Consider the following 23744-nt stretch of genomic DNA (forward strand, 5'->3'; position numbering starts at 1 on the left):
AATATTCAATGCTGCTGGTGTTTCGGAACTTATTGTGGAAAAACAGCCGAACGAAGTTTTGCTGCGGGTGGAATTGGGAAGGAAAGATCTGGTGTTCTTATCGTATTTCCATTATTTCTTCATGAAACTCCCAGCCGCTTTCCAGCCGATGAATTATTTTCCCTAAAAAAATAGAACATACTATTGTAGAAATAGGATGCTTCAGGATGAGGTAGAAAAATATCTATGTGGTTGACGGGTTATGAAGATTATTGAGGGACAGTGAGTAACGAGTATGATGGAGTTCAGGAATTTTGAGGTAGTAAAACTGGACGTTTTCAGTCATCAAGTAACCAAAATGAAATTCGGACGAAACTGTTTTACCCGAGTATAACAAGAATATGGAACTTACTGCCACGAGGCAGTTGAAGAAAACTTGAGGGGAGGCTAGACAAGCGCATTAGAGAAGAGGGTTGTATTGATAAACCTTAAATAAGAATTAATGTCCCGATTTTGCACTATATTTTCCATATGACGTCCCTTTTGTCACTTTCACCGCAAAGTTCCATGAAATCTGGTTGGGATGGGGAGTCACGTGACATGACGGCGGCACTCCCGCCCAGTCGCCCCCTTCCATCGACGAGTCAACCTTAAATGTTTTAATAACACACGATTTAGGTAACACAACGCTGTTTATTTTCCTGATTTTTGGGGGGCGTAAAAAAAATTATTTTGTGTTGTGGACGCAGCGCACCCAGAAAGCCTTTCGCGTCGCCCGCCCCTGTCACGTGACGCAGGGATTTATTTTAACCTCGAGCCAAAGGCGGCAAAAAAATACCCGGAGGAAGAGAGCGCGAGTGTCGGCGGTTGGAGCGTCTGCCTCCCGGAGACGGCTGTGTCTGTGCTGCATACACTCATCTACCCCCTGGGGGGGGAAATTAATACGGACTGGAGGTGAGTCTTCGGCGACTGTTCTTATTAGTAATAACATTGTGTAAACTGAGGTGTGCAGTCCTGTTCTGAGTGGCTCCTGACTCTCTCTTTCAAGGGCCTGTCGGAGCTCACTATAGTACAGTGTGTGAGGCGACTGGGGGGGTCTCTCCCAGTATTCCAAGCGGAGTAGGAAGAAGAAAGCATCCACATTCTGAATCCTGGATAGTAGTCTGCCAGTACTTTTAATTTTCATTCAGGTGTACTGGTTCTTGCTGATGTGGCTTCTCATGGTATTTGGGGTGGGGGTGACTCATTATCAGTTAACTATTCCTGACTGTAAGTTCGCTGTTTTGTCCCTCCTTGAGTACCCACCAGTAGCCGGCAGCTAGAGGTGAGGCGGGGGAAGTCTTCTAATTCGTGGTTATACATCAGGTTAGCCAAGAGTATTCCAAGGCAAGCTGCTGTCCTCGTGAATGTAGTGAATTACTGTAAAATAGATCTGTGTATCCACAAATGATTGGAATCAGGTTGAAAAAATACTCCTATGGGGATGTTAGTTATTGTAGCTGAAAGAAACACTTAATCTGTTTCCATACATCACTCTGCTGAATCTCCTTCCTTTTTGTAAAATGGTTTGCATATATAATAATGGTGCACATGTGCACTGGCTTGTGAAATAATATGAAATGTCAACCCTTAAGAGTGCATGTTCTGAGACCAACGCTAGTTTGTTTTTATGTGGGTTGGGGAAGAAGCATTAATGTGCTCTCAGCTTATTGGCATGTAGCAAACTTGCCAGTTGAGGGCTAATAGTCTTTTCTTCTTGATCTCTATATTTTTAAAGTGGGTTCTTTCACCTAAATATTCCATGGGAGATAGGTGAAATTAAATATTTTGTGCAGACTCTGGCATATGATTAGTATAAAACATTTCAATACAGACTTATTTTTAAAAACAAACTTGAGCCATCTTTCTAAATGTTCAACCTCTGGAAGGTGGAGGTTTTTAGGACTGCTTGATGAGCAGATCAACTCAGTAGTGTGGGGACAAAGCTGCTCTTATTCTGGCTAAACATTGATCTCTGCGTCAATGCTTAATTTCTATGACCTGTGTAGCATTTCAGCTTTTGTCAGCCTTTTTAGTAGGCACTGTGTGAAAAGCTGAGTAATTAGTGTCAAATTGCAGTACATTAGATCCGGGCTCTAAACTTAGTGATTGCCACCTGGTACAAGATTGCCTGAAGCAATTTTGTGACCCTTCTGTTCATTATCTTTGGCTGAGTTCAAACCCAAGTCTTTACGGTGGTGTTCCAGTCCACTGGAGTATCCTTTAAGATGGTGCATTGAACCTATAAACTTTGGAGATGATTGCATAGAGTGCTTGGAATAAGGGCCATTCATCAATTTCAAACCTTACTTGTTTTTCTAGACCTGTGTTCTTGGCACAGAAAAGCCACTGATTAATTGGTACATTGTCTATCAGCATAGTTTGTGGAACTGAAATAAGCGCATCTTTTCCATTGCTTAGTTTTAGAAAATTGGCTTTCCATATTTGTAATCATTGCATTCTTGTTGGTTTCATGGTGTATGATTTTTTAAATTCATTTGTGTTTTCCTACAGTTACATTTCAGACTTTACAGTTGACTTATCAGAGCCTCTTTTGATAGTTAGCTAGCATAATGTGTCCAAGATGAGAAAACTGGTTGAAGTGTGCTTTTTAATATCAAGGATATACTTGATATAATAGTGTCATAGAAACAAAAGGCTTTGTTACAAAGCAGGAGCTTTGAATTTCACTTTGCAAATCTTGCCTTGAAATTCTCAAACAAATCATTTTTTGGGTTTCTCATCAAATCATATCAAATGACAACCATGTCTTATTAGTGCATTTGGCTTTAGGTTAGAAGTTTCAGTTCATATCCTATTTTAGGACATGATCCTATTCCATCACCAGATCTACGATGACCATATTGAGATGTTAAATTCAAATTCCTGCCTAACCAGAATCTTTTGCTCCCTTGCTTGACAAAAAAAAACCTAATCTGTTTTTGATTTTAAAGATATTCAAGGGCTCCCTTACTGAAAAGGCAGCAGCTGGAGAGAACTAAAGGTTTATTTTTTTTTTAAAAACTGCCTTATCTCTGTTTTAAATGGATGATCCTGATTTTAAAACAGTTTTAGATTCTCCCATTAAAAGGAAATTTCTTCACCAGTCTCATTTATTCTGCCAAGACGATTTAGGATCTTGTTTCAATAAAGTCATCTCAACTACTAAACTCCAGAGCATGTAAGCCAATGCAATTGTTCCTCATAAGACAACTTCTCATCCTAGATGTTGGTTTACTAAAACTTCTGACCTGCTTCTAGCATATTTCCTGCTTTCTTAAATAAGGTGATCAATATTGTGCGCTGTACTCCTGATGCAGTATTACTGGTGTCCTCCGTAACGGAGGCACAACTTCCCTACGTTTGCATTCAATTTCCCTGTGATAAACGATAACATTTTATTAGCTTTCCTAGTTACTACTTGCTCTACTTGGAAAATAACCTGTGATGTATGCAAGAGGGCATTCAGATCCCTCTGCATTATCAGAGTTACGATGATACAAAACCTGTAGGAAGGCCAGCCATCTCTTTTCTACTTTTTGTCAATGGAGTATGTCTTTTTAAAAAATAATCAAAAGCATTTGCACATTTCTGGACTGTTTTAAAAGTTGCTGTTTTTGCCCGAGTTGCTTAAACTTGTTTTGTCTATCTTCCCCTCACCCCATCCCACCTCCAGTTTTAACAATGACCACCAATACGAAGCACACACTTGATGTCAATAAACGTACTCAAACCATAAAGGTAAGTCAAAAATTGAGGACAGTAACAATGTATTTTAAAGGATCTACATAGATTCCAAGAAGACAGTCTGGTTTCTGGAAATGGGCATTATGAAAATGCACACTTGTGTGTTTGAATAGCAAACCAATATACAGTGAATGTGAGTAATGAGCTTCATTTTAATTCGCCTGACATTCTTCCATTAGTTAAATTTAGACCTGCAATGAAGGGTTGAAATTCAATGTAATCTCTTCAAAGGTCAATCTAGCATAACATGTATAAAACTTAAAAAATATGTACTACTTCAAGGTTATTGTACTCGAGGTACTGTTTTATAAGTGATGGTTAACTGCTGAGACAGCATTTGTTGGCACATGTTCACTTTGAGAGAAATAACTAATCTGCACGGTTTAATCTTTAATGATGTCTGTAATCTATTGTGTAGCACTTTCCCACGCTTGGTAAGGTGTGTTCAGCACAGGAGTCACAATCTGTAGTGAAACAACTTTACCGTGGGAATTCTATTGCTACACGTATACAGTACAGGATAAATTATTTTCCCACGCTTGCAGTGTAATGCATGAATACAACTTGCATCAATCCTAATCATGCCTTTAATCTACCTTTGTTAGTTTTTTTTAATGGTGGAAGTTTAATTAATCATTAGGGAAAATTAATGGATTCCAACTTCAATAAATAAAAGCCGTTTGTACTAGGGTCAAGTAAAGTGATAAACTCAGCCCTGCAATCCAGACCAAAATAGCTTAGTAGGCTCTATTCAAGTGTTAGGGTTAATGTGCTGCAGTGTTTGCCTTGGACCAGTGAAATCAGGTTTTCTACTCTGCTGATGTGAAGACTACTGAATGGCCTGGACCGAGTGGACATTGGGAAGGTGTTTCCATTTGCAGGAGAGACTAGGACCAAGGGCACAGCTTTAGAGTAAAGGAAAGATCCTTTAGAACAAATGAGGAGAAACATCTACAGCCAGTATGGTGAATCTATGGAATTCACTGCCACAGAAGGCTGTAGAGGCCAGGTCACTGAGTATATTTAAGATGCGGTAAATAGGTTTTTGATTATCAAGGGGATGAAAGGTTATGGAGAGAAAGCGGGAGAATGATTTTGAGAAAAGTATCAAGCCATGATTGAATGGCAGAGCAGACTCGATGGACTGAATGGCCTAATTTCAGCTGTTAGGTCTAATGGTCTAAGATTATTTTAATATAACTTACACTGGGGTTTGTGAAATTTAGCTAGTTGAGTGGAGGATTTTATTTTAAAACCATTTGGAACTGTGATGCAATGGGGCATTAAATATACAAGTGAAAATAACGTGGACGAAATGATGTAGGGTAGGAGGAGACTTGTGACGCAGATGGATCTGTTGGGCCAAATGGCTTAGTCGTGCACTTTAGTTGCAGTGTATGACCGTGTAAAGTAGAAGACCAATCTCTATCATTTTGTGGTGAGTGTTTGGTTTAAAATGATAGAACTAATTGTAGTTTCGATTTTGTGAAGTGTTTGGTTTGTTAGTAGTGATGCACTTCACGTAGAATTGTATGACCTGGGTTTTCATCCCCCTCAAGTTCTCTGTTCAAATGTAGGCTCAGTGCAGTGGCACAATACCCACGTGAGTAGGGCAAGTAAGCAAGACCCAAATCCACTTCACCTGGTATGTGGATTAAAGTCCTGCTGTTGCCATTAATTTGATTCACATTGAGCTTGCCAGCTTCACAAGGGATCAAAGTTGTTATGGCTGCATGCACTTTTTTTGATTTGTATATTGTAGTCTGAAACTGAATAGCAATGATGTCCCGTTTCTTTTTGTTACATGGCTGACTGGGAATCTCTTCAGTCAGCCACGTAACAAAAAGAAACTGGACATCTTTGCTGTTCACAGTTGGCACAGTGGCTCAGTGATTAACTCTGCTGCCTCACAGCACCAAGATCCAAGTTCAATTCGTGCCTTGGTTCATTGAGTGGATTTAGAGTCATAGAGATGTACAGCACAGAAACAGACCCTTCAATCCAACCTAACCCAATCTAGTCCCACCTGCCAGCACCTGGCCCGTATCCCTCCAAACGCTTCCTATTCATATACCCATCCAAATGCTGTCTAAATGTTGCAATTGTACTAGCCTCCACCACTTCCGGGTGCTCCAGCTTCCTCCAGTCCAAAGGTTTGCAGGCTAGGTGGGTTAGCCATGGGAAATGAGGGTTACAGGGATAGGATAAGGGATGTGGGTGAGGGCAGAATGCTCTTCAGAGCGTCTGTGTGGACTTGATGGGCTGAAAGGCCTGCTTCCACACTGTAGGGATTCTATGAACTCACCAATGATACATGTAGAAAGGGTTTACAAATTGATAAGATTAGATTATTAGATTACATTACAGTGTGGAAACAGGCCCTTCGGCCCAACAAGTCCACACCGACCCGCACCCCTATATTTACCCATTGCCTAACACTATGGGCAATTTAACATGGTCAATTCACCTGACCTGCACATCTTTGGATTGTGGGAGGAAACCGGAGCACCCGGAGGAAACCCACGCAGACACGGGGAGAATGTGCAAATTCCACACAGTTCGTCGCCTGAGGCGGGAATTGAACCTGGGTCTCCGGCGCTGTGAAGCAGCAGTGCTAACCACTGTGCCACCGTGCTGCCCAGAATGAAACCTAGGCACCGCTGGGATTCGAACCCAGGATCTCCTGTTTACTAGACAGGCGCTTTAACCAACTAAGCCACGGCGCCACGATAGCACAACTTGCCATCCAGTTCTAGAGTCTTGTTTGAAACTGATTCTTTTGGCCCAGAGGCAGGGATATTATACCACAAAATCTCTGGTTAGATTAGTGATACTAATTGCTTTTGGACTATTTTAAATGAATATTTGGTACATCTTGTAACTTAATTGTGAAGTTAGTTTAGTATTTGAAAACTTAACTTTTTTGTTTTTTGTTAAGCAGGGTACTTGGATGTACATAATATCATTGGTGAACATTAAAGCATATTGTGGTATTTTAAACTAGATAGTGTCACAGCTTGGTGCCCTGCTCCTAAGCATTTACAGGAGTAAAACCAGACCAAGTTTGAAAAATAGTATTGTTACATGCCTGTTTACTTCCTATTTATTCTGTTCCTTTCCCACATGCTGTAACTTGGGCATTTACAGAACGGAAGGTCGTCATTTGGTCCATGAGATGTTTGAACACATTTATCACATTTTTCAGCTTTTGGCCCATTGTCCTGGAGGTCATGACAGTGCAAGTGAATATCTAAATCTGCTTAAATGTTATGAGTTTCTCATTCAACCACCTTTTCAGTCAGTGAGTGCCTGGCTCTCACCATCAGCTGGGTGAAAACATTCTTGCGTTCTTTAAAAGCCGCCTCCTCTCTAAGTCTATGCCCCTTGATTATTGACACCCCTACTAATGAAAAAAGTGCTGACTCTGCATGTCATAATTTTGTATACTTCTGTCAAATCTTCCCTCCACCTTTGCTGCTCCAAAGAAAACAACATCAACCTGTCCAAACTTTGCTCAGTTCAACCCCTCCAACATCCTGGTAAATCCTGCACCCTCCTCTGTGGTGCAGTCACATCTTTCCCACAGTATGACCAGAACTGCATGCATTACTCTAGATGTGGCCTCGCCAGTATTTTCTTCAGTTCCAGCATAACCTCTTTGCCTTTTGTATTCTGTTTGTGTTATTAAAGGCAAGTATTCTACATGCCACCTTATCTCTCTTCTCTATTACCTTCAGCAGTCTGTGGATAAGTGCATCAAGATCTTCTAATCTCCACTACAGGGTCCTACCATTCATAGTAACTTTTTTGCCTTGTTGGCCTTCCCCCAAGTGCAATACCCCTCTTTTTGGTTCAAATTGCATTTGACGCTGCTTCGCCCAACTGACTGGACCATTGATAACCTCACTATTTGCCACTACCAATTTTGCATCATCAATGAATTTCAGATCATAATCCCACATGTTTAAGTCCATTTTGTACACCACAAATAGCATGGGCTCACGGGCAGGAAGCAAAAGGTGATGGTAGAGGGATGCATGTATAACTGGGAGTCTATTTCAGGGTTTCTGCAGACTCGGCCAGTTTTGGATCCAATGTGCCACGCTGCCTTGGATCCCATCAGTTCGTTCTTTTTTGACCAGTCTGCCCTGAGAGCTGTTATCAAAAACCTTGGTAAAGCACATGTGCCCTCCAATCTTGGTTGCCTCAAAAAAAAATCAAATTTGTAAAATATGACTGACCGTCCCTGATTAATCCATAGCTCTACAAGTGCAGATATAATCTGTCTCAGCAATTTTTTTTAAACTTTACCATCACAAACTGACTTAATTTCCTGGAATATTCTCTTCGTGATCAACCTCATGAATGTGATGGTCATCTTAAATCCATTGAGGAACTTGAGATATTTTCTACTCCTTGGATGGAGTAAGGTAGATACAATTAATGGATTTTAGGGGGATCTGGATAACTACTGAATGGAGAAAAGAAATAAGATGTAAAGGTGGTGTTGGATAAAGTAGGTTTGGAGCAAGCCTGTGTGGAACTTAATATCAGCATTGATCATTGAGGCTGATAGTCTGTTCTGCTATGTACTTGATGTGCTGATACTTTCTTTAAACTCAGCCTCTTTGGATTGTTATGACCACCTTGGAGGCAGGTGGGATTTGTCAAAGTAGTAGGGACACTGCCACTGCCATGACCTCAATTGATGTGCTGATTTTCATTACAATCTTGGCATAGTACAAAGGTGCTGCCCTGTTTGCTTACTAACTACAGATTATCTTAAATATGCTAACAGGTTCAGTTGTTGCGTCCATTCACAGGTTGATTTGTACACCAGTTGGAACACCATGCAGGCCGATATAGTCATTCAAAGTACAAGAAATGTTTGTGTTGGTTTTTAAAATTTATATTCCCGAATGAGGGTGGATATAAGTTGTTCCTAAATTGGGAATTCCCTGTATGGGCTCTGTAGATATGAACCCTTTGCAGTACAGTAGGTATAAGTTTCTTTGTTGAAATATTAAGTAATTTTAGCAGAAACTAAGTGGGATTTTTGGTGTTTCATTTTTTTCCCCCTTCATTTCCACTGTGAACAAGGAATTTGTGGTTGTCCGGCTGCTGTGGCTCCTGTAACATGAGCCTTTCAAATGATTCTAAGTAGGAAAAAATGTACAATTAAACGTAACTTCATTTGAGTCCTGCAAATGTTCTGTGATATAGACTTTTGAATAGTCTTCAAACTTAAATGTTAATATTTTTAATTTCCTTCTCCTCTCCATTCAGAGTTTCTTTACTAGCGGAGCTACAAGTAACACAACGGTGAGGCGAACTTTACAAGTGATTCAGCCGCTTGCTACTTCAGATCAACTTGTTGGCAGGCTAAATGAGGTAAGTGATATGTAAATTTCTGCTGTTTAGGTTAATTGTTTAGCTGGAATACAAAACTGCTAATTATCGTTTCTTTAAATTAGAGTTGCACAGATCAAAAGGGCTGGCATGCAATAAGCTGAAATATTAATAATTTAGTTTGCATAGTGTACAAATGCAAAATAATTTCATTATTTTCATCACAGTACCACTTTTACGTTTTAAAAAATTCTTCAATTTCTGTACAACCTTCAAGCTACTGATTCATGTTAGATATACCTCAACTGCCAGTGACTTTGCAGTACCTATAGTACTGATTGAGCATAGCTAGGCTCAAAGAACAAAGAAAATTACTGCATAGGAACAGGGCCTTTGCTGCTCCAAGCCTGTGCTGATCCAGATTCTCTATGTAAACCTGTTGCCTATTTTCCAAGGATCTGTATCCCTCTGCTGCCTGCCCATTCATGTACCTATCTAGATACAGCTCAAATGATGCTATCGTGCTTGCCTCTCCCACCTGCACAGGCAACGTGTTCCAGCTACCCACCACCCTCTGCGTAAAGAACTTTCTCCGTATATTTCTCTCAAACTTTTTCCCTCTCACCTTGAACTCATGACTCCTAGTAATTGAGGGGGAAGCTTCTTGCTATCCACCCTGTCGATACGTCATGATTTTGTAGACCTCAATAAGGTACCCCCTGAACCTCTGTCTTTCTAATGAAAATAATCCTAATCTACTCCACCCCTCTTTATAGTGTCTTCCATACCAGGCAATATCCTGGCGAAACTCCTCTGCACCCTCTCCAAATGTGGCTGAACCAAGTTACGATTGTATAGGAACATGACCTACCAACTCTTGTACTCAATACCCCGTCTGAAGGATAATATGCTGTGCCTTCTTGACCACTCTATCGACCTGCAGTGCAGCCTTCAGGGTACAATGGACCTGAACACCAGATCTCTGTACATAAATTTTCCCCAGGATGTTTCCATTTACATATAGTTCGCTCCAGAATTTGATCTTTCAAAATGCATCACCTCCCACTTGCCCAGATTGAATTCCCATCTGCTATTTCTCCCCCAACTCTCCATTCTATGTTCTGCTGCATTCTCTTAACAGTCTCCTTCACGATCTACTACTCCATCAATCTTTGTGTAATCTGCAAACTTGCTAATCAGACCACCTACACCTTCCTCGCGATCATTTATGTATATTGTAAACAAGTGGTCCTAGCGCAGATCCCTGTGGAACACCCCTGGTCATATTTCTCCATTTTAAGAAACTCCCTTCCACTACTACGGTCTCCTGTTGCCCAGCCAGTTCTCTATCCATCTAGCTAGGATGCCCTGGACCACATGCGACTTCACTTCCTCAGTCAGCCTACCTTGGGAACCTTGTCAAACTCCTTCCATGTATGTGACATCTATAGCTCTCCCTCATCAATCAACTTTGTCACTTCGTCGAAGAATTGTATCAAGTTGGTAGGCTATGACCTTTCCTGCTCAAAACAATCTGTCCATCACTGTATGCCCATTTTCTTCCCAATGTAAATAGATCCTATCCTTTAGTATGTTCTTCAGCAGCTTGCTTATCACTGACATTATGTTCACTGGTCTATAATTACCTGGATTGTCTTTGTCCCCTTGTTTAAGAAGGATAGCACCATTAGCAATTCTGCAGTCCCCTGGGACCTCTCCTGTGTTCAAGGATGCTGCAAAGATATCTGTTAAGTCCCCAGCTATTTCTCCCCTCGCTTCCCTTGGTAACCTGAGATAGATCCCATCCAGACTTGGTGACTTGTCCGCCTTCATGGCTTTTAGAATACCCAACATTTCCTCTCCTTATGTCAACTTTACCTCTCCTTATGTCAACTTTACCTAGAGTATTCAAAAATCTATCCCTAATCTCAACATCCGTAATGCCCTTCTCCTCAGTGAATACTGACTAAGTACTCATTAAGAATCTCACCCACTTTCTGACTCTACGTACAACTTTCTTCCTTTGCCCTTGAGTGGGCCAACACTTTCTCTAGTTACCCTCTTGCTCCTTGTATATGAATAAAAGGCTTTGAGATTATCCTGTTTGCTAAAGATATTTCATGACCCCTTTAGTCCTCTTAATTCCCCGTTTCAGATTTGTCCTACTTTCCTGATTATTCTTTCAAAGCTTCGTCTATTTTCAGTCACCTAGACCTTTTATGTATGTGCCCTTTTTCCTCTTAGCTAGTCTCTGTTTTACCTGTCACTCATGGTTCCCTAAGCTTTTGCAATTTCTATCCCTTATTTTCACAGGGACATGTCTGTCCTGCACTCTAAACTCTCTTTAAACGCCTCCCACATATCTAATGTGGTTTTAACGTAAAACGGCTTCTCCCAGTCCACATTCCCCAGCTCCTGCCAAATGTCGCTATAGTTGTCCCCAACCCCCAATTTAGCACCCTTCCTTTAGGACCACTCTTGTCTTTGTCCATGAGTATTCTGAAACTTTAGTGTAGTGATCACCGACTGAAGTAATCCCCTACTGAAACTTCACCCAGCTGGCTGGTCTCATTCCCCAACGCCAGGTCCACTTTGGCCCCTTCCGGAGTTGGACTATTTACACACTGATCTATAAAACCCTTCTGGATGCTCCTTTTGGTGGCTGCTGCCTCACAGCACCAGGGTCCCAGGTTCAACTCCAGCTTCGGGTGACTGTCTGTGTGGAGTTTGCACATTCTCCCAGTGTCTGAGCGGGTTTCCTCCCACAGTCCAAAGATATGCAGGTTAGGTGAATTGGCCATGCTAAATTGCCCATAACGTTAGGCACACCAGTCAGAGGGAAGTGAGTCTGGGTGGGTTGCTCTTCGGAGGGTCGGTGTGGACTGGTTGGGCCCAGGGGCCTGTTTCCACACTGTAGGGAATCTAATCTAATCTAAACCTCTAACCGTAAGTAAATCGCAGTCAATGTTGGGAAAATTAAAATCTCCCATCATCACCCCCCTGTTGCTTCTACATCTTTCCATAATCTGTCTACTTTTGTACTTCTATCTCATACTTGTTGGACGGCCTGTACTACAACTCCAACGTTGTTACCCCACCCTTCCTATTTCTGAGCTGTGCCCATATTGCCTCACTGCTTAAATCCTCCCTAGTGGCCTCCTTCAGCACAGCTCTGATATCCTCTGACCAGTAATGCCACCACCACCACCTCTGTCTCATCTGGAGCATTGACATCCAAGGATATTTAGTTGTCAATCTTGCCTTTCCCTCAATCAAGTCTCAGTAATAGCAATAATGGTGGCTCAGTGGTTAGCAATGCTGCCTCACAGCGCCAGGGACCTGGGCTCGATTTCTGCCTCGGGTGATTGTGCAAACTCCACACAGATGGTCTCCCTGTGTCTGCGTGGGTTTCCCCTGGGTGCTCTGGCTTCCTCCCACAATCCAAAGATGTGCAGGTCAGATGAATTGACCGTGCTAAATTGCCCATGGTGTTAAGTGCATTAGTCAGAGGAAAATGTAGAAGAATGGGTCTGGGTGGGTTACAGTTTGGATGGTCAGTATGGACCTACTGGGCCAAATGGCCCATGTCCACACTGTAGGTAATCTAATCATACTCTCAGGTACTAATCTATACCCTAAGTTCATCTGCCTTGCCTCGTACACTTCTCGCATTAAAACAAATGCATGTCAGACCACCTGTCCCTTTGCCTTCTGGATCTGCTCCCTGCCTACTCTTCCCATTAGTCACGCTGTCTTCGTTATTTAGTTCCTTACGGGCTTTAGTTTCTACGTCTTTACTGTCCACAAACGCCATTTCCTCAGTAACTCCATCTTGAAGGGTGTCACAGGCTGTTGAGGTATGTGACTGGCTTTAACATTAAATGGGGTTTAAAGCTCTTTGCAATGCTTTGCAAAACTTTTGTCCATCGTAAGACCCTAGCTGTAGGATTGAAAATTGTCGAAGCCAAGTCGGAACAACAGTACCACAATAAACTTTGCTAGTGTACTCAATGTTAAAACAGCAATATTAAACCAGGAGTATTCTGAAACTGTTGCAATCTCCATTAAAATGAAACCTTGCAGCATTTGCAAAAACCTTGCTACTGTAAGTAAACGTATTAGCAGAGGGCCAGTGCCCTTTTAAGGAACATGGAATGAATGCTGTTGCAAAATCTGGTTGAGTAGTTGATAATCCACGTTTCATTTGTGACATAAAGGGCAGATTTGTTTGCATCAAATCTCAATATCCATATGCTAAATGCAGATTCTTGCAAGTGATTACTGGCTATAGGATGTCAGGCTGGTCAGTCTTTATGTCAAAACATATTTCTGTTGGAGATACTCTGGAAAATGTTTTTCTAAATTTTGAGCCTGTAAAATTTTAATGAAGGGCTTTATTTCAGTTGCATACAAATCCAGCCGTTCAGGCTGAAATTGAAAGTTAATGTCCAGACATCCTTGATAGCCAGTAAGTGGGACAGTTTTCAATGTCATTTTCAGAGAAATTAAAAAACTAGCGGAACGGACTGAGTTCACCACCCTTCCCACTTTCTGGAATGCACTTTTTTCTTTGAAAATGCTTTATACCTTGGGAGTCAGAACCTCACCCCAACTTATATTAGCTGACCCTCCCTGGAGATTTGATTTATTATTGTCACATGTACCTAGGTATGGTGAAAAGTTTTGTTTTCTGTGCAGTACAGGCAGATCATACTTTAAAAGTACAGAAGGATAATAGAACAGAGCAGCACATAGAATGTTACGGCTGCAGAGAAGGTATAGCAGAATTTAGGTTTAAAAGAGCAGAGTGATTGTAAGATACATAAGAATAAGACCTACTGTAGAGACCTCAGTCACCATGTATTGGTGCCACCTCAAATCTGCTGCGTGCAACAGAGCAAGCTTCTTGAATTGCATGTTGAGATAATTGAGAAGTTCATAGCTTCATTGGTGCCTCAATGTCTCTTGACCAGAGAATTTTATGCCATTTTGTAAATTGGTCAATTTGCTTGATACTTACATTCTAGGTAAAATTGGCATATAACAGAGGATGAGAACTGTTATCAATATTATGATCCTTTGTCCAAAGATTTTAAGTGTTCAAATTTGGAAATGCTTTATTGCAGTTTTAGTATTTCATTCCTTTTTAAGGATGACTTGTGTCAGTATATTTTACTTGTCTGAATTATTGTTTTGGTAGTAAAAGCACAAGATGTCAAGTAATGGTTTGTATTCTTCTTGCAGTCCTACAAGCACACTCCCAAAAGAAAACACTGGAATGATGATCAACCAAAGAACTGCAAGAAATCGCGCACACAGATTGCTCAAGATAACACAGAATGCAGTGATGAGAATTCAGAAAGTCAAGCCATGACAAAAGAAGCATATCAACTTCTAGTTAAAAGTATACTTACTTAATTTTCCAAAGCTGTTTCAAAATAAATTAAGGTATTAACGTTGTGCAGTCAACTTAAATTCTTATTTAACCAAGTGTTCTGCTAATTTTTATAGCTAATCCAAGTTCCATCTACTGGAAGGAGTTGGCAGAAGAGCGAAGGAAAGCCCTGTTCAAAGTTTTACAAGAAAATGAAAAGGTAGGTACCCTTGTTACCATTGTAGGTTATTTATTTTAAATTAACACTAAACTTGAAAATGTTCGAAATGTGACCTTTTAAACATCCCCTACAGCTGCATAAAGAAATTGAACATAAAGATGAAGACATTTTGAAGTTACAGAAAGAGAACCAGGAGCTTGCAGAGTTAGCAGAGCATGTGCAGTATATGGCTGATCTGATTGAGGTGAGAAGACTTACTGTGTGGTGAAAGTGATGATTTGGTTACTGTTCTTCAGTCTCTCAATGACCCAAATTAACCCTTAATTCATTTTGTTTGTATCTTGTTTTGCCATCCTCGTCATTTTCACCAGAAATTGAAGTTAAATATGGTCACAGCTGAACTTTTAACTTACAACTATTAAACTGCTTTGTTTCTAACTTGTGAGGTATCATATTTGAAACAACATACAATGGATCTAACTGGATAAAAGCAGGAAGGATATCCCTGATGACTGGGGTCATGGTCTAAGGCTAAGAGGAAGGCCATTTTGGATAGATGAGAAATTTCTTCACTCCAAGCATGGCAAGTCTTTAGAATTCTCTGCCACAGAAAGTGGTTGAGGCCAAAATATTGAATGTTTTCAAGAAGCAGTTAGATGAAGTCTTGGGGCTGCAGGAACCAAAATATATAGGATGAAAAAAGGAACTAAGAAGGATGGCCATACTGACTGGTAGAGGGCAAAGTTGAGGAAAATCCTTTTGAGGGTTGCAAGTCTATGAAGTTCATTTCCCCAGAGAACGATCAAAACAGTCAGATTCATGACTAACTAGGCATCAGAATACAATAGTTAAGCAGGAAAGAGGATTGTAGCTTCTACTCCAATCAGTCATGACCACCTTCAAATGGTGCAGCAGGTGAGAGAGGCCACTTGGCCGACTGTTTCCCCGAAGTTGCATATTCAACTTCAGTTTTACTTGGGTGTCTTGATGCCGCACCCTGTCAAATGCTGTCTTGTCAAAGCAATAAGTTGACTACCTCACTGGAATTTTTTTAAATCTAGTTTGGATCAAGAATTCATGAAATATTAAAGCTAGATGGTCCTCATGAAATCCAAACTGAGCATCATTTTGATAGCATTGCAGACCATTCATTTTATCACTTCTGTAAGTTTTTAATTACAAAATTGGGTGATTAGTTGGCTTAGATTTTTCCTGTCTTTTGTGTGGAGTTCTCCATGTCTGAAAGCCAGGATTAAAGCTGTCCAGAAGCAGTTAATTGCAGATTTAGTTATCTCCAGCACTACAACTAGGTTATTGTTTGGGCCCATTACATTTGCAGTAAGTAAGATCTAAATACTGTGATGCTGGAAATCTGAATCAAACTATGCAGGGGAAACTCAGTACGTCTAGCAGCATCTCTGCAGGGAAAAACAGTGGTAATGTTTTGAGTCTATTATGACTTCAGATTAGAGTATATTTGCATTATTTGGTAAAAAAAGGATACACAGTAAAAATTTTTAAGACCACATTTTTGAGGATCTCAAGCTGGCCACATACTGAGCTACTGGTTGAAGTTGGCTGCATATCTAGCCTTGTTCTTTGTACTTGTCTTGAACTTGCCATATTTGAAGGTAGGGTATTAATAGAGGTGATTGTTTAATTCTGTTTCTATTTGCAACTATGTTAGGACTGCAGAGTTTTGATCTGGTCTGTTGGGTTTTTTTTGTGATTGTATAGCTCAATCTACAGCATCCCACTTTGTTTTTGAAGTGAGTGTAGTACTGTGTTGTAGCTTTGCCAGATTTGCATTGATCTTTGAGTTACTGAAGCTCATATACTGAAGCTCATATGCAGTCTTCATTGAACTAGTGTTCATCATTACTATCCATCTAAGAGGAAAAAGTGAAGGACATCTTGGGATTACAGGTTGCATCCAGGATTTGAACCCAGGCCCTTTGAACATTAACTGAGTTTTTTGATTAATAGTTTACCAATAATACCACTAGGCCATCATCTGATTGAAGCAGTTCCAGTTTCACAGCAGTTATTAGGTTCATGATCACCATTAGTCATTTTGGTATATTCCTGATTTGTGTTTACTAACTGAATTATCAAACTGTTGTCGTGAACTTGAACATTCACTGCAGACCATTGAATTACTTGTCCAGTAATATATCCAGTCTGTTTTTTGTACTGATTTCATTCCTACACTGAGCATCTTGCATGAATGCACAAACTAATTAATTATATGATGAACTCTAATTATTGAGATTTTTGTGGATGTCCTGGTAAGTCCAGGGTTGTGTACAAATTAAATTTTTGCTTTGAAATGTTAATTGTGCCTGTTCCATTAATTAACTGTCCTAGTTGTCAGCATGTTTCTACAAGTTGCATTACCCCCTTCTTTAATTAGTCTGCAAGCATGATTGATGTATTAAACAGTGCTACTTTAGTTTGGCTAATTTCTTTTATTCTGACTATCATTTCTCTATAATTTCAAACAGAAGCTAACTGCACAGAGTGCTGATGACCAGGAAGCTGTGCCAGAGCAGGAAGTTGAGCCAGAGCAGGCTACAGAAGGAGCACCTCTCGATGAGAATTCTGAGATCGTGTCTGAAAAAGAAGATTAGATATATTATTCTAGACTGCTTTAAAAAGCTGCTGACGCCAAAGGGGAGGGAGACTTATTTCCCCTGCATACAGTGCTGCAAAGAACTGCCAGTTATCTGAACTGCCATCCTGTCTTTAGTACGAGTGGTCTTATGGAATGTTTCATGCATATTTTGATAATTGCATGTTTAAAATATTCCTTTTTGTATAAGGAACTATAATTAGGTAGTCAATAAAATTGATGGACAAGGTTTTGTCTTTTTTTGGCATGTAAATGCATTCCAGGAAGATGTATATTTAAGAATTTATGCTTTTGTTCTCATTTTAGTGTATACACCATTTTGTGTAATAAATTACTACTTAAAAGTTTTTATTTTTCCTTTTGGTATTTGATATTGAATAGTTTTCTATGTGACAGGTTAAAATAGTCATGTTACCTACCATGTAATAAAATCAGTTTCTTCAGTTAAATAGAAACCCATGGCACAGTCAAGTTTCCTACTAATAAATACTTTTTTAAGAAATTGCCTGTCTGGTGAACAATTGTAATGATGATCTGGAGCATAAAAATGGATCCAGCAATTTAAAATTTGTTTGGCTCTGCTGAAAGTTCATTTTATAGGATAAATGCTTTCCAATTAGAAGGAAGCAATTCTATACAGGGCATTCATGTGATAAATGAAACTGCCAGATGCTGAAATGTGCAACGCAAGGCCACTGGAGGAAAATTGATAGTAAAAGTGAATGTGCAAATAGAGTGGGTGGAGAGAAAATTAGGAGTACCCATGAATTGCAAAGATAAGAGCCCATAATGCTCTGGGCAAGGTACTGACCTTGATAGAGGATTGGCTGACTGGCAGAGAGTGGGGAGGAGAAAATTGTTTTTTTTTCAGGAGAACAGCCAGTGATGATGGAGTTCCACAGCAGTCAATGTTGGGATCGAACTTATTCATGTTTGTATATTTGGATGAAAGAACTAAGGGTGTTGTTGCCAAGTTTGCAGGTCACACAAAGATAGGTGGAGGGGTACTAGAGTTGGAAGTGGGGATACTGCAGAAAGTTTAGGACGGGGCGAAGTGGGAAAGTGTAAATTTACTTTTAGAAAGTTTAGAGGCATAGACTATTTACTAAATGGGGGAAGGTTTTGGAAATCTGAAGCACAAAGGAATTTTGGAGCCCCTGGTTCAGGATTCTGTTAAGATTAGCATGTGGTTTCAGTTGGCATTTACAAAGGCAATGCAACATTAGCATTCATTTTAAGGGGTTAGGAATACGTGAACAGTGGTACTGTGAGGTTGTGTAAGAGTGTTTAGGCCGAATTTGGAATATTGTGAGCAGTTTTGGCCCAATATCGGGTTGGGTGTTGAAACACAACAAGACTGATCCTGCGGCTGAAGGGGTTGTGATGAAGAACAGTTGAGGGCCTGGGTCTATACATGAGTTTAGAAGGATGAGGGGGAGATCTGATTTGAAACTTGCATAAGAGTGGATGTGTAGATATTTCCACTAGTATGAGATACTGGGACCTGAGGGCACAGCCTCCGAGTGAAGGAGTGACCCTTGAGAACTGAGAAATCTCTTCAGCTACAGGGTAGTGAATCTGGAAATTATTGACTCAAAAGGCTGTGGAGGCCAAGTCATTGAGTGTCTTTAAGACCAAGATAGGTTCTTGATTAGGGGAATCCAGGGTTACTGAGAGAAGACAGAATGAGGTTGAGAATCATGTCAGCTATGATTGAATAGTGGTGCAGACTCTGGGCCAACTACTTCTATATCATGGTGTATGGTCTACAGAAGATTGAATTGATGTATAGTTTCTGTTTTCATTAGATTTCAAACATGTATGCTGTTGTCATTTAAAATTACATTCTGCACACACTGTCATTAAATTAGTACTTTGTGTCAGTTCCCATGAACTTGTTTCTTCTATCTTAACTTTGTTTTTTTTTGTCTCCTGTTGTGTAGCAACTTTGAGACTTTTCTGTTGCCATACATAATTTCAACTGTTTTCTGGCCCCAACTACTTGCTGTTCGCTATGCACATCTAATCCATCCACCTCAACACCCTACCAGCCAGTTTCTCTGTTCTACTTCATTGAAAAGAGGCCCTACTCATCCATCAACACGTGCCTTTGGTTTAACTTGTTCTCACTCTAAGCAACTTCAACTCCACTGGTTTCTAAATAAAGAATGGTGCCATGGGTACCTATGTGAATCTGTTATGCAAATCACTGTGGAATGTTCTTTTCCAGTCCTACCTCTATCCTTTTTTTTTTCTTTCTAGAACATTGGCTGTATTGTCATCTGCTCTTGAGGTGAACTGTAAAATATTATGGACTTAGTCTCCAATTTTTGTCTTTTCCACTCCTCAATCTGATCTCATCATATGTTTTCATTTCCCTTCCCTGACTTCCCAGTGGGGAAAGAGGAGGACTTGGAGATATTCCCTTATGCACTGTAAGGTGCTGGGACTACATCAAATAAAACCATAAGAAAAGAAAATGTTGTTAAGTGACATCACAGGATAGTTGTAATTTACTTGTTGAGTGGTTGCTGTTAGGAATTGTTTCAATTACAGTAAGTTGGGGGAAAAAGACTATTTCTAAACTAGCACAGGGAAGGAAAGGATCCAATTTGTGAGAGTAAAAATATTCTATTTTCCACTGGTTTTAGGTGAGGGGTTAAAGTAACTAACTTACTATATGTAACCTTCTTAGATATGGTGGGACAGCTCAGCTTAGTCAAGTAGAATGGCATGGATGCTTATTATGACCTGTTACTGTGTAGGAAGTATCACTGGCTACATAAATTGAGCTGCAGGTTTTGGAACTCACAATGGCTGGAGCCACTAAGTTGCATCTGAGAGATAGAGAACTGTGTAGATAGCACATCCAGACAGATGGCCACTGCATATTGGGGGCAAGCGTGAAGAATGGGTGACTGCCAGCAGGATAAGTGAAATGAGCAGGTAGTGCTGGAGTCCCCAGAGGTTCTGCTCAGTAACTGGTTTTCCATTATGGATATTGGTGAGGAGGAATTCAGCAAGCGACAGCCTGTGGCACCATAGGTGACCCTGCTGTGCAGAAAGGCAGTACCAATAAGCAATTCTTCAGGAACGCACAGGTGTTTCTGTGGACATTAACTTGACTCCGGAATGCATAGATGGAAACATTATGCAAGAGGGAGATCTTTAGGTTCCTAGAACAGTCAAGAAACTGGCTTTGAGGGCGATGGCACCTGTAATCGAATAGGTTATATCTTAACAGAGCACGAATTAAGTTACTTGTGAGATGTTTTGAGTTAAACAAACTCAGCAGAGGTGTGGTGGAGGCAGGTTTAATTGAGGCATAACAGATGGTATTGGATGACTGATTTTATTTAAATAATATCCAAGGAAACAAGGAAATGGTAAGAGATTGGCACTGAGTTAGCCCAAATAGCCTACTGCCCCATAACAATTTTATGGTAACAACATTTGTCTGTTGTCTTGAATAACATTGAGTTTTGTATGCTGAATCCAACATTTTCTAATTTTCCATGTCTGCAATTGTGCATGCACTGCATATTAATGTATTGAAATTTTTGAAGCATTACAGTATTCTAATATTTGAAGTTCAATAGTAGGAAAGCTGAATTAAACTCCTTAAGCTGTATGGACCGAAGACATGGTTCCATGGTTGTTAACTTTAAAATAGGTATACTAAAAGCTTTAACTGATATAATTATGCACCATTATCTGTGAAGTTTGATGTAAGAAAAGACATTCAATAACAATTTTCACTTATATAAGCACCTTTTTAATATAGCAATATATGTAAAAGCACTTTAAAGAAGTTTAAATCAAAATTGGCATTAAAGCAAAGGAGATATTAGGATAGGGAATCTAAAATTGTTTTTATTTATAAGAAGAGGAAGAGATGTATTCTTGTTTTTTTGAGAGAAGAGGTGGGGTTGAGATCGCAATTGCAGAGCTTTAAGCATAGAATGTTGAAAGTAAGAATGGAAAGTTAGCGGAAATGGGGACTGCACAAGAGGTCAGAGTTGCAGGAAAAAAATGTTTTGGAAGGTTGCAGTCTGGATGAGCTCAGAATGATACATATCCGTTCAAGAGTGTTCAGAATTTCTTCGTCATAGGATCATAGGAAATAGAAGCAGGAGTGGGCCATTCGACCCTTTAGTTGACTTCACAATTCAATACATTCATGGGTTACCCAATTGTGGTCTTAGCAGCACTGGCTGAAATCCTTGATTCTCTTGTGAAAAATCTGCTCAACTCATCCTTGCATTGATTTAGTAACTTAGCCTCTACTGCTTCCTGTGGAAGAGGATTCCAAATAAACCTTTGAGAAAAGAAATTCCTTTCACATCCACCATAAACCATAAGAACAAGGTTCCTGCCTCATTAGATAAATATGGAAAACCAAAATCTCTCAATATTTGGTCAGTTTAAAACTTGAACTGTGGTAAAGGGCCACGAATCTTGTACCTTTTGAACGAGCAAAAATCCAGATGACGTTCTCAACTGGATCCTTGCTGGAAAGTTTCTGCAAGGATTGGAGTTTGGTTGTGATTCTCTTGATAACTGAGTAACCCATAGATAACATCTGGGCTTGTGATTAAAGAATAGTAGCATAGAGCTTTACAAAGTCACTGCCAACATTTCAGTAAATATTGAGGATAAGAGTGAGAATGATTAGACAGTACTCACTGTGCTGTATACTCTGGGCAATCTCAAAAATATAGACTTTTAAAGTTCTTGACAAGCATTCATAGTTCTTGAAGTACTTGATTAAATGTGTCAGTTTCTGGCTTTAATGAACAACAAATTACACAAAATATTAATAATTATCTGCCTCGGGTGACTGTCTGTGTGGAGTTTGCATGTTCTCCCTGTGTCTGCGTGGGTTTCCTCCGGATATTCCGATTTCCTCCCACAGTCCAAAGATGTGCAGGTCAGGTGAATTGGCCATGTTAAATTGCCCATAGCGTTAGGTGCATTAGTCAGAGGGAAATATGTCTGGGCGGGTTACTCTGGGGAGGGTCAGTGTGGACTTGTTGAGCCGAAGGGCCTGTTTCCACATTATAGGCAATCTAGTCTAATCTAATGGTAAACATGCAGAATCATAAACATTTATAACACCTTTTAAAAAGTTGTTCTCTGGTTGCATCTAATTAAATATTGGTTTTCTCTACTTGCTGTCCTTGAGTTTTATAATTACTAACAATAGTGAAATGAATGTACTTTGGCAGCAGTAAAAGATAATGTCACTGAAAATTGAATTGAAATAGAAATATTCTAAATCTCAAGGCTAATAATCATTGGTAAAATATTAAAATGATGAACAACTTCAAGATTGTAATGGAATCCCCCCCTTGAGCATGGAGTCCTAACTCTAACAAATGGCCAATTGATTGTGATGAAATATGAACAATTGCCCTCTATTTGAATTTTCAAGTTTGAGCAAAGAGTTGGAATGTTCCTGTTACAATATAGTTTAAAAACACGTAACACTGTCTTGGATCCTGGTCTAATTTGGTCGGGGCTGTTGGCAGCTCATCAGCGTCAGTGCTTGGCTTTCATTCCCAGAATGTATCCAGTTCAGCCAGTTATGTGCATGCACTATGTTCGTTCGATGTATCGTGTGTTATATAACTACAAAATTCAGTTCAACAGAAGTGTGAGTCCACCTGAAGGGGATAGTCTAGTGCTGAGTTGATTTCATGAGTCACAAACTGAAAATTAAAGTATTGACAACAAATATTTAACATTTTATGTTTCAGCTTCTCAGTTTCAGCAAAGAATAGATGGTTAGTTCTTTGTTAACATGAATAATTTTACTCAGCATTGATGTCATTGAGTGGAGTTCTTTAAACTTATGTAAGTGCACAAAATGCTGACTTCGTTGCTCTGGTTCTATGTGGGACATTGGGTAGCAAGAACTTGCCACCAGCCCCAATTCATTGCACTCTTTGTCCAGTCAAAATGGTATCATTCTCTTGGCAGTCCTCTATAAATGTACTAAATGTTCTATGCCAGGTCTTCTTTGGCTGGCCTCATTGTCATCTTGCAGTGGTTTCCAGTCTACTCCACAGATCTGTATTGATTTAGAATGGTGTGGGACTCTTGGTATGACTCAGAAGTTGTACTAATTTCATACAAGTAACTAAAGTATACTTACTAAATACACACAACATCTTTTTTCTGCCTGTTTTTTTCGGCAATGTTTTTTTTTTAGTTTTCCTGTCAGTTGTTGGGCACGCTATGAGACAACTGATGTCATTTTTGTCCTCTCCAGACAATAACACATTACCATCACTTGCAATAGAAGATTCAGGTACTTATATTTCAAAGCAATCTTTTTAAATACTTAGCAAACTAAGAATATAAGGATGAAATCAGGCTAATAGAGGAAAAACAAATCTTTGTCTCTATCAAACAAAATTTCACAATATTGTAAGCAAAAT

The 23744-nt window shown here is 39.8% G+C and overlaps 1 protein-coding gene and 1 non-coding gene across 2 annotated transcripts; one reads left to right on the forward strand and one right to left on the reverse strand.

Moving 5' to 3' along the window:
* The first annotated feature begins 630 nt into the window (after nucleotides 1-630).
* gmnn (geminin DNA replication inhibitor) lies at nucleotides 631-17650 on the forward strand. Its single transcript, XM_043719186.1, has 7 exons — nucleotides 631-933; nucleotides 3695-3759; nucleotides 9052-9156; nucleotides 14359-14518; nucleotides 14626-14708; nucleotides 14803-14913; nucleotides 17174-17650. Exons 2-7 carry the CDS (start codon nucleotides 3703-3705, stop codon nucleotides 17297-17299), a joined length of 642 nt encoding a protein of 213 aa, XP_043575121.1. The 5' UTR covers nucleotides 631-933; nucleotides 3695-3702; the 3' UTR covers nucleotides 17300-17650.
* On the reverse strand, nucleotides 6418-6491 carry trnat-agu. Its single transcript has one exon. It is a non-coding gene; the product is annotated as a tRNA-Thr (tRNA).
* Nucleotides 17651-23744: the final 6094 nt, after the last annotated feature.

Source organism: Chiloscyllium plagiosum, chromosome 29 (genome assembly GCF_004010195.1).
Source record: "Chiloscyllium plagiosum isolate BGI_BamShark_2017 chromosome 29, ASM401019v2, whole genome shotgun sequence".
NCBI classification, from domain to species: domain Eukaryota; kingdom Metazoa; phylum Chordata; class Chondrichthyes; order Orectolobiformes; family Hemiscylliidae; genus Chiloscyllium; species Chiloscyllium plagiosum.